Below are 12,500 nucleotides of genomic sequence, written 5' to 3' on the forward strand. Positions count from 1 at the left end.
GACAGACAAAATGAGACAGAATCTAAAATGAAGATAATAAGGACAACAAACACAAGCATATGAAGTTTGTTGTAGTGGAATAACGTAACTAAGAAATGATTTATTTATTTAGCTTCGTTGCATAATTTATCTTCAAATTTTCTTTCTATTAAGCAAATGCTTTGAAATAAATATCAAAGTCATCATCAATACTACAGCAACTTCTATAGGTCTAATTGCGGTTGCTACTTGTTTATGCTCTGGACAGGGTGCCAAAACAAAGCGGAAATATATGCGTATATACACGCGTGTGTATGTGTGTGTGTATGTATGTATGCGTGTGTCTTGCTTACTAGCATACTTGAAAAAACGTAAGAATGGTTTGTGGCATCCTTTTCCTAATTTATGAAGCTATTAATCATATTATTATTATTTATTATTATTATTATTATTATTATTATTATTATTATTATTATTATTACTGGTGTTGGTGTTGTTTTTGTTGTTTTTTGTTGTTGTTATTGTTACTGTTGCTTGCTGTTACCGCTTAAATTATTACCATCGTCTCCAACATGCACATATCAGAAAGAATTTTTTCTTTTATGTAGCATATTGTCAGTACATTCATCATGTGTTATATATGTACACACTCAGAGACACCACACACACACACACACACACACACACACACACACAGAGTCAAGCACACACATGTGTGTGTGTAACGTTCTTGTACATCGTTGTCCGTTTGTCTACTGCTTGTTGAGTAATGCAATCAACATCAACATCAACGCCAAAGCACATTTGAATGAATAAATTAATAAATATATAAATACCATCAATGATAGGAAGTTACCATAACAAACACAATAATAATCAATTTCGTTGCTACTATGTTAAACTGTCGTATGTCTAAATTTGCCCAAATGCGCTTTTCTCAATATTTATTTTTGCTTGCAATAGCCGCTACTTTTGGTCAAACTATCGTATCTCCAGCTTCTTCAGTTACCAAGATATCAAAAATTGTCAAAGTGTAGTATAACGGTTTTGCTATGGAATACTCTTTTACTCTTTTACTTGTTTCAGTCATTTGACTGCGGCCATGCCGGAGCACCGCCTTTAGTCGATCAAATCTACCCCAGGGCTTATCCTTTGTAAGCCTGGTACTTATTCTATCGGTCTCTTTTGCCGAACCGCTAATACGTAAACACACCAGCATCGGTTCTCAAGCGATGTTGGGGGTGACAAACACAGACACACAAACATACACACACACACACACATATATATATATACATACATATATACGATGGGCTTCTTTCAGTTTCCATCTACCAAATCCACTCACAAGGCTTTGGTCGGCCCGAGGCTGTAGCAGAAGACACTTGCCCAAGCTGCTACGCAGTGGGACTGAACCTGGAACCATGTGGTTGGTAAGCAAGCTACTTACCACACAGCCACTCCTATTGAACAATATTTTCGTTTTCTGAAAAAGCAACGTTTTGGACACTTTTGCATAATAGTAACGATTTATACAACTTAAATTTTACTCAGTTGCAATCCGTTAATATAGCAGAACCCATTAGATCTCTATAAGCAGTACATTGCGCAATTTGCACTCGACGCTAAAACATACTGTACAATTCACGCCTTACGTACGGAGCCCAACCACTTTCCCACAAAATAGAAATACTTCTGAAATGCCACTTATCCTAGATCAGATTTCTCGAGTTCAATGAATTCGCTGTGTGTTACGGATCAAGTTACAATTCTTGTTCGTGAAATTAACGTGCAGTTGAGTAAGCTCTTGACAGACACGCGTACCCTTAACGTAGATCTCGGTGAGATTTGGTGTGACACAGAATGTAACGAGGCTGGCCTTTTCAAATATAAGTACCACTCATTTATCTTGTCGAGTAGACCGCGCGCGCGCGCACACACACAATACTATTGCCTACGTTGTTTTATAAACCGTACTTGTGCCGCGTGTGATGAGTAAATGACTATCTGTTTCTTTATTACCCACAAGCGGCTAAACATAGAGGGGACAAACAAGGACAGACAAACGGATCAAGTCGATTACAACGACCCCAGTGCGTAACTGGTACTTAATTTATCGACCCCGAAAGGATGAAATGCAAAGTCGACCTCAAATGACTATCTATCAGTTTCATCAATAAGGACACGGTTGTTCAATCAACAGAATTACCTGTTCATTCAATTACCGCGTATTTGGTCAGGTAATCTACAACTGCATGTAATTTTAAGGTAAAATCCAGGCAGAATCAATGTACAGTTTCCCTCAATTCAGTTTCATTTGCGTAATGTAAAGGGAAATGACACCTGCCCATGATGCTAACTTGGCGTGATCGACCCAATGACTCGTTACTTCGAAGCGAACTTCTTAAGAATATGCCCATGCAAAGTTGTGTCTACAAAAATTGTGAACAATACGTTCAAGAGGCTCGAGTAATATTATTGATTTTCTTTCGTAAAGACTTAGATTATATTATAAAATATCTACGACACACGTTATGGCTCACTGCTTGAGATCCTCTGCTCTCATAACAAGCGACAGAAACAGTAAATTTCAAGAGAAAAGTTCGAACAATCTCCACAACTAAGCAAAACATATGAAACTTATAAGCACAATTCTATATTTCCAATCAGACAGTTCTACTCATACGAGGGAGTGGGGTGCTGAAAAGTTCTTGACTTCAAGGATGTTGCGAAAGGCCCAACCTCCCGCATTCTTTTACAGGGCTTAGAAAAACTGAAGGACTGCTGCAATAAGTATGTGCATCTAAGAGGGGAATGTGTTGAATAGAACCATAATCGTATTTTCTTTTACCCAAAGCCAGGAACTTTTCAGCACCCCTCGTACCTCGAAAACATTAGTACAGTGGAAAATCACGTGAGATTATGGAATATATATGGTAATAGTAACAGCATATGATTTTTAAAAAAACTTTAGGTGTTTAAGTATATATGTTCATATGTGTATATGTTTATACATGGCACTTTTGTATATGAATGTAAAGTAATTTTCATATTTGAAAACACGAGTGTAAAATTTATGCAATATTATGTGGTGTGTAACATGTCTACGATTGGCTAGAGTAAGTGTGGTGTCCCAAGGTTTAGTATAATGCAGTGTTCATAGAGTTGGTGGAATTGTGCTGCATTTCTATAATTATTGGCTTTTTAAGAATACCTATAACGTCCAGATATGGTTATTGGTTGCCCGGTTCTTTTGCCGTGTTTGTTGCTTAGCACTCTAGCAAACATCCAAAGCTTAATTTGTTTCCACAAAAAAAGTTCTTTACTGATAAGCTTCAATAAGACTGAAACAAGTATAGAGTTATCACTGCGTAACCAAACTCAAACTCACTCACAAATACATCGCCTTTTAATCATAATTCTGAAGGGTTTTTTTCCATATTTCTTCACCAGAATTTTTCACTAAGCACTTGATTCTTTCTCCTAGTTGCGGATATAATTTTAATTAAATAACTTTCCCTATTTCACTCCATTAATTAGTTTTCCTGCTGAGGGTACCTCAGTATATTTAGCAAATCCTAATTTAGTATTATATTTGCTGTGTGGTTACAGTCCGGTTATGGCTATTGTTCGTTCTTGTGTTGCAGTAAGATTTTTCTATGAAACTTCTTATCCTTGTTGCTGCTGCTTACGCCGAAGTGAGTCGTCATCACTGGCTGTTTTAACCATGGGCACTGCATATGTTCATTTCTTGTAGGGCCATAATTATTCCAATTATGACTACTTTTCGAAAATGTTAACACGTGATTTGGCTGACTTTTTTAGCAGTGCCTTCTTTGACTTGTTGTTTCTCTGGTCATTGTATGATGGAAACATATGGAACTTCCACAAGGCTTCTATAATATTCCGTCTACCAAATGTCATTCACAAATCGTTGGTCAACCGACTTCTAGCCACACCGGATCTCGTAATTTATCCAGCTTTATCGATAACATTTTAAAACTTTCTTATAATAGTGTCTTACCGGTGTATCTGCTTCCCAGATAATGTTACTTTATATACTGTGAGTAGTAATACCTGTCAGTGTCCCAGTTCAGTATTAACTAGCATATGTGATGGCAATCCATCTGAATTCGGGTGCACAGTAATAGCCTTCGCTAGTGTTAGGGCGCACAGTAAAACCACAGAATGAGTGGCAGTTTGACATGACCCGGCCAACCAGTTGGAAGTGCATAGTCAGTTGTAAATTTCATCTATCACCTCTGTTTCAAACCATGCAGACCTGCAAAGAGACTGAATAGTCGTTATCTGAGAGGTCATAGACTGAAAGTCACCAATGCCATTCACAAAAAGAGAGGGCAAAGAGACGACAATCATTGCTGAGGAGAGAGCAATGACAATCATCTGTGAGGATAGAGCACTCACAATATGCGTGTGTGCATATATATGTGTGTGTGTATGTATGTATATATGTGTGTATGTATATATATAAGTGTGTGTTTGTGTGTGTAATGTATATATGTGTATATACGTGTGTGTGTGCGTGTGTGTATGTATAAATTACATTGGTAATCTTCGTCGACATTAAATTTTAGTAGCTCACCGAGGTTCCATAACAACAGCAACAACAACAATAACATAATTTAAAATTTGGTAGCCATCCATAGCAAAATATTTTGTTCCTATCTCGAGTATATTAAATGATCGCATAGAGACTCTCTCGTAAGCATGCGCTGCTTTAAGTGTTTGAGTTGGTGTATGCAAACACTCCACAATAAGCACAGCGGGAAATCCTACATTGTGACAAAGACTCGTGGCTTGTTTAACAAGCGTAATTTTATGACAGGAAGTACCACAGGGAAACGCTGTATAAATAATCGCACAAATATATAAATAGTTATAAAAGTGAATAAAATTAATATCAGAAAATATAACAAAAATATACAAAAATATAGTAAATAATCAATTATTAATATATGAATTTTAGCAATTATTATTATACGGCTCTTGTGGCAATTTAAGGATCCGCAGAGAGAGAATATATTGAAACAAATGAGTCGTAATAGCAGCCATAATAGAGGGCGATTAGATGGGCGGAACCGAGAGAACGATGGTCAACACGTATTGCAGTGTGTAGTAGCGAATTTTTACGGTCCAGATTCCAACCCTGCTGAGTTGGAAGTTAGCTTTTATCCTTCAGGCAATCATAGGAATGAATTTAAATCAAATTGGCTCTATCTCCATATTGGAAGTTTTGTGACTATATTACAAAAAAAAAAAAAAAACCCCAAAAAAACCCAGCTGTTATGACGATGATTACAACAACTACCAGCAAGTTTATATTCGAATATAGCAATCTCAGTACTTGACTAGTACTTTGTTTTATCGACCCCGAAAGGATGAAAAGTAAAGTTGACCGCAGTGGGATTTGAACTCAGAGCGTAAAGAGTCGGAAGAAATGCCGCTAACCATGATGTTGAACATGATAACAATTCTAGAAACTCATTGCCTTAAGGATAATAACGAGCAGCACCCCTGGGAATTATACCGCTATTTTAAAAACTGCACTTTACTGAAACATTGATTCTTGAGAAGAGATAAAAATCCACATAGGCAGTATTGAAAGGATATTTAATCAATCAATCAATCAATCAATCTATCTATCTATCTATCTATCTATCTATCTATCTATCTATCTATCTATCTATCTATCTATCTATCTATCTATCTATCTATCTATCTATCTATCTATCTAGCAATTAATCATATCCCACATACACTTCTACTTAGATTTCTGCCGATGTATGTATCTATTCAAACAATACGGATAAACATTTAAAACCAATAACTAAAAAGACAAAAATGAAAAAAACTTAAATAATTGTGGTGCCCCAGCATGGCCACAGCTTTTGGGCTGCTACACATAAAAAAGGTAAAAGTAACATCCACAGCTATTTGTGAAGAATATATACCCAAACATGACAGAGTTGGGACCTATATACACTAGAAGCTATGCCAGCAGATTCCAGAAAAGGTCTCAGAAAAATAGCAAAGCAGTCATAATCTTTTATATGCTAATACACACAAATAGAGAGAGAGCAAGGCCGATAGGTCAGATATAGATGTCAGTGACCACCAAAGAAAAATGTATTCTAATCGATATATCAATCGCAACAGATGCCAATGAAGATTTCAGGATACAGATATCTAGAAATAGAGATATTACGAATTTGAAACCTAAAAACATAAACAATCCCTTTAATAATTGGTGCATTAAAAAACGCAAGCAGACTAACACATAACCGAAATATCAGAACTTACAGATATGTGTGACACACAGAAAATAGCACGGCTAGTCACCGCGTGCATCCTACGTAAAGCACTTTTAGAACAGCACCAGAGCGCAAACCACAACACATATCCAAGCTCACAGACTTGCGCTTTGTAGGGCAGTGAAAGCATGTGATAAAATATGAGACTGAATAATAATAATAATAATAATAATAATAATAATAATAATAATAATAATAATAATAATAATAAAATAATATATTAATATTGATAAAAACTATGATCACTAAGGGTCACTGCTGAAGGGACATTACTAGGACACGTTTTAAAAATTGGTGGAGTATATCAAAATCAGATGAATGATAAAAATGTATGAAAGAACACAGTAACCATATTTCTATAATACATAGTTTCATTCAAGTTACTTCACACAACCATAAATACCGTGACTACTAAGAGTGTTCTCTTTTACCTGTCATCATTTTCACACATGCACATGCGAAAACTGAGCTAATTTTGTGAGGCCATTTACACCCAGCTGTTACCAAATTTTCTCTAGGTCGAGACATCACCTTCTACTCCAGCTTGATTTCCTTCTTTTAGGAAATTACTTGCCTTCAGTTCCTTCAATCAAGCCCAAAGCCATCAAAATGAGAAAAATGTCTTGCTCTTCCCAGCCAACGAACAGTAACGGATCAATTTTCAAGTTGGACTCAGCGGATAGATAGGGTCACGAAACAAGCTGTTTGAATAACTGTGTGCGAGTAATCCTCGATCACTCGAGTGCGTGGAGAACAGTTTTGTCGCTCCTTGTGCATCTTGGACAGCTCCGGTAAAATCAAAATCTATGTCTGTAAAGTTTAGTTCAAATCGATAATGGCACCAGTAGCACTACGATGCTGAAAGATTCTGGAAGTTTTCTATATACAACTCCAGGCCGAAGTTTTTTCCAGAATAAATCAGCAAATACATTCTTACGTTGTTGAAGATTTCAGTGAGACTTACATTAGCCTTGTTCGCCAATATGTCTACTTAAAATGCTAGCGCGGAAGTTCTGCCAAGTGCATTAGCCAACGAGTAATGCAATTGGTGGAACTTCTGCGTCAGCATATGTTGTCAAATGCTTACAGAGGGGGTAAACGCTTGTCAACATTCCTGATACCAGCTTCACCGAAGACACGAGCTGTGGAAAATATGACTATTAAAGTGCTTGAATAATTTGCAGAAGCCAAAGTCTCAGAGCATATCTGCACATCACCAAATAGAACATACTGAAATAATCGTGCAGGGGGTATTGACAGTAGTTAGACTGCTTGACCCGTGGAAAGTGCCCCTTCCACAAGAATCGAACTAGCTTTAATCTGACCAATCAAAAATTGAGCAAGACATGAACATGGGAATTAGGTACAAAAATATAGGAGGGGTATAGTTAATTATATCTACCAAAGTACTTCGAATAAAGGATATCAACCAGGGTAGATTGAAGAGTAAAATCGATACCAGCAAGATTCTATCTGACAACGTGTAGGGACATAACGAGCTACCAAAATAATTGTACGTCAACGTTTTATAGAGTTCTCTACAATACTAACTGCATCTAAGAAGGTTGAAATTTGGGGCCATAGGCAATTAAATCGAATTAGTAGCCTGCTGGTAAATGATTTTATCGTAACCCAAAGGATGACGGAGTTTCAACTCAGGACGTTACATGAAAAAATTTCTAAAATAAAAATGAAAAGATTATTACTAATTTTGCTTTAAACAGAGATGAATGCATAAATTAGGTGAAGTTGGATAGAAAGTAAGCGTAAGTTTTTGGAATAAGTAGAGAAAAAACATCGATTGGAGAAGTTGTTATTCACAATACGAAAATCATATAAAACAGATCTTAGTTACTGAGATATATACGAACATGTATATAGTACTTAACACATATTAACTTTGGAATGTCGAACTCATGGGAGTCAGAGATAAGTTGACATTTTTGAATACTACCTTTAAATGAGTATACTTAAATAAGGGTATATAAATAGATAGATACGTACTTATACAAATACACACATATAAGTGCATATATATATATAAATATGTGTTGCGTATGTCTGTGTATATCTTCGTACATACATATATGTGGACATATATTGGATATAATATATACAGTTTCTTGGGATCCAAAGGACATAAATACTGCAGGAAAAAAGAAAATGAATTTCTTAATGAAACGACGCATGGAACATGACTATGTCTTTGTTACTGCGGTGTTTACACACATACACACGCAGATCGCTAGCCACTACACATTCTTTATCTTCTCTCCTTGTTCCTTTCTGTGGAAGAGCGTAAGCTCGAAACGTTAAAGACTTTTTCACTTCCCGAGCGTTAAACTAATACATTTGTTTGTTGTCTACTCCACCTGTCTTCGCCTTTTGTTTTTAATTCTCCCTATATATCTATATGTACACACGCATTTATCAATCAATCAATCAATCTATCTATCTATCTATCTATCTATCTATCTATCTATCTATCTATCTATCTATCTATCTATCTATCTATCTATCTATCTATCTATCTATCTATCTATCTATCTATCTGTCTCTCTGTCTGTCTGTCTATCTGTCTGTCTGTCTGTCTGTCTGTCTGTCTGTCTATCTATCTATCTATCTATCTATCTATCTATATCTATATCTATATATATTATATATATATAGATATATATATATATATATATATATATCTACTGTTTGTTCCTCTCTCTCCATCTGCATATACACAGACACACACATATGTATATACATTTATACATATGTATACTTATATGCACATCCATTTTAATTATACATATATGTGTGTATGTATGTGTGTATGTGTGCGTGCGTGTGTCTTTCTGCGTAAATGAATATATAAGTGTATATGTATTTAGTATTTATATATTTCAGAATACATACATACGTACCCACAATCAGATAGAGGGCGATCCATTTAAATTGTAAAGACTAAACATATAAATATTCATATGAGTTTAGTTCTGCTCTTTATTTTAATAAAATAGCTAATCTCAGTACTAGAAGACGCGGCACAAGGATGAAACGTTGGGAAGCAGTGAACCGTTATTCTATACATTTGCTTGCTTTTCAATTACATACGTACATTTATAAATGTATGTATATAATTATAGATGAATATATTTAACGCCCCCCCCACACACACACATTCACATACACTCGTCCTTCAGTGTGTACGTGTACATGTGTGTATGTATGTGTGTGTGTGCACGTGTACGTTCGCGCCATGCTGTCATGAAGTCCCGTGTTCGATCCAATCGGTTAGAATTTTTAAGAAGTATATTTTAGCCTTGGGTCAACCGAAACCTGGTATTTATAAATAAACACTTACGTACACACACATATATATATATGAATATATGCATATATATATGCATGTATATATGTAGATATTTACATGTGATCGTGTGTATATATAATATATATATATATATATATATATACATCTACTGGTTACGACGACGAGGGTTCCAGTTGATCCAATCAACGGGACAGCCTGCTCGTGAAATTAATGTGCAAGTGGCTGAGCATTCCACAGACACGTGTACCCCTTAATGTAATCTCGGGGAGATTCAGCGTGACACAGAGTGTAACAAGGCTGGCCCTTTGAAATACAGGTACAACAGAAACAGGAAGAAAGAGTGAGAGAAAGTTGTGATCAAAGTGTGCAGCAGCGTTCACCACCAGCCCCTGCCGGAGTTTCGTGAAGCTTTAAGTGTTTTCACTCAATAAACGCTCACAATGCCCGGTGTGGGAATCGAAACCGCAAGCCTATGACCGTGAGTCCGCTACCCTAACCACAGGGCCATTGCAACTCCCAATATATATATACATATGCATATATATTATATATATATATATATATATATACGTGTATATATATATATATATATAATGTGTATATATATATATAATATATATATATATATTATATATATATATATATATTATATATTAAATATAGAGACAGAGAGAGAGAGGAGAGAGAGAGAGAGAGAGCAAGAGAGAGAGAGAGAAAGAGAGAGAGAGAAAGAGAGAGAGAGAGAAAGAAAGATTATGTTTTAGGTATGCAGTTAAATGTACGACTGCTACTGTTGAGTTTCGATCTCGAAGTAGATTACAATTATCCAATCTAATTCCATTACAGTGGTTTGGCTACTAATGTTGATCTCTAGCATAAGGCAACAAAGTATTTGATCGCAACGGGATCAAGGAAATACCTCGTCGCGATCAAATATACAATTGTACTCGGATCATCCAATGAAGAGATAACTGAAAACCACAACAGTGAAACAGGTTGGGAAGAAACAATATAATATCTTTCTAGTAAACGTAATGTAGTGCTTTCTTTTCATTTATTGCAGCACTTGAAGCCAGTTTTGCTTGTTCCAGGAGCATAAGTTACTCTATGATGAGAAGTTGCTGGATACTAACAACTTCATTCTCCATTTCCGGAGGAAAGAATATTATGATTAATTCCACATGACATTCCTCATAATATAACGTAACCGATTCATATGAATATATGTTTGTGTATGTGGAGCGAGAGGGTGGGTGAGGGGGAGAAAAAATGAAAGACAAAAAGAAAGAAAAGAAAAATAGATAGTGAGGCAGATAAAGAGTCAAAGAGATAAACCGATCTCTGTACAAAGCTAGTAGTTTATTTATCGACCCTGTCAAGTTGAAGAGTGTGACTTCAAAGGAAGAATATTGCAGTATTCATTGTTCGCGAAAATATTCACTGGAGCATCATTTTTTTTGTCCTCTGGAAAAAGGAACATGCGCACTGATACATATTTTCTGAAAGGCAACGGATAATCATTTATGGTCATAATTTCTTGTACAAAGAAGGCGGCGATCTGGCAGAAACGTTAGCACGCCGGGTGGTATTTCGTCTGTCTTTACGTTCTGAAAGGCAAAGTCGCCGAGGTCGACTTTGCCTTTCATCCTTTCGGAATCGATGAATTAAATACCAGTTGCATACCGGTATCGATTTAATCGACTGGCCCCACACCCCAAAACTTTTGGGCCTTGTGCCTAGAGTAGAAAAGAATTTCTTGTAGAAAGAGTTTCAAATCCAGTATCCACATGCACAGACGAAAATGCAGAGGAAGAAACCAACTAAAATAGCAAACAAGTTATATGAGCATTATTTACGCATTCTCTTCTTCATACATACATACATTTGTGCATACAATACATGCATACATTCATGCATATGTATATACATAGAAATATATGCATATATGTATCATGCGTACACACACAGACCCACAGTTGCCAACATATGCGCACGCACACAGGCACATACATACATACATACATACATACATACATACATACATACATACATACATACATATAAACACATAGACACACAGAAATAGAAGAGTATCAAATAGAAGTTACCTTTTGAGGAAACATGGTGAAACCAGTTTGAGTATAGTGTACAAAATACTGAATCAACGGGAGAACTAAACAGCTAAGCTTAAAATAGCGTTTCGATTGATTCACATTTCATCTCAAATGACAGTCACACATGTACACACACACACGCACAAACACATCGCACACATACACACACACGCATCCACTCACACACACACAAACACACATGGTAAAACAAAGACTATTCGTCTATTATATGATGTATTGTTCAATTGATGTATCAAAACTGAGTCTATATAATGATCACAGGTTTAACTTACACGGGTTTAAAGAATGGTATATATAAACAGAGAGAGATAGAGAGAGAGATAGAGAGAGAGAGAGAGATAGATAGGTAGATAGATAGATAATAGATAGATAGATAGATAGATAGATAGATAGATAGATAGATAGAGAGAGAGAGAGAGAGAGATGGGCGTGAATATATACATGGATATATATATATACTCATATATGTGTGTGCTTATGTGTTCGTGTGTGCGAATGTGTAGGAATGTGTATCTATGTATGAGAGAGTACATTCATAAAAAACAATATATTTCTGAGTTTTGCTATTTGAGCACACATAAAATTATGAGTATGTATATATATATATATGTGTGTGTGTGTGTGTGTGCGTGTGTGTGTGTGTATGTCTGTCGTATGTATGTATATATGTATAAATGTACGTATGTATGTATAGGATCACAAATACTTTGTGTGTGTGTATGTGCGTGA

General features: G+C 35.9%; 1 protein-coding gene across 4 annotated transcripts in view; it reads right to left on the minus strand.

The window, feature by feature from the left end:
- LOC115232563 (transcription factor Sp9-like) overlaps positions 1 to 12,500 on the minus strand; it is a 214,870-nt gene that overhangs the window by 111,985 nt on the left and 90,385 nt on the right. For 2 of the 4 annotated variants that reach the window (XM_036498750.1, XM_036498745.1), the window contains exon 1: positions 11,745 to 11,774. The exons of the other annotated variants lie outside the window; for them this stretch is intronic. In XM_036498750.1, the coding sequence (XP_036354643.1) occupies positions 11,745 to 11,759 (15 nt within the window). In that variant the 5' untranslated portion in view covers positions 11,760 to 11,774. Of the gene's footprint in view, positions 1 to 11,744; positions 11,775 to 12,500 lie in introns of those variants that run through there. 4 annotated transcript variants of the gene reach the window in all.

This window comes from Octopus sinensis, linkage group LG2, assembly GCF_006345805.1.
Source record: "Octopus sinensis linkage group LG2, ASM634580v1, whole genome shotgun sequence".
Taxonomy (NCBI): Eukaryota; Metazoa; Mollusca; class Cephalopoda; order Octopoda; family Octopodidae; genus Octopus; species Octopus sinensis.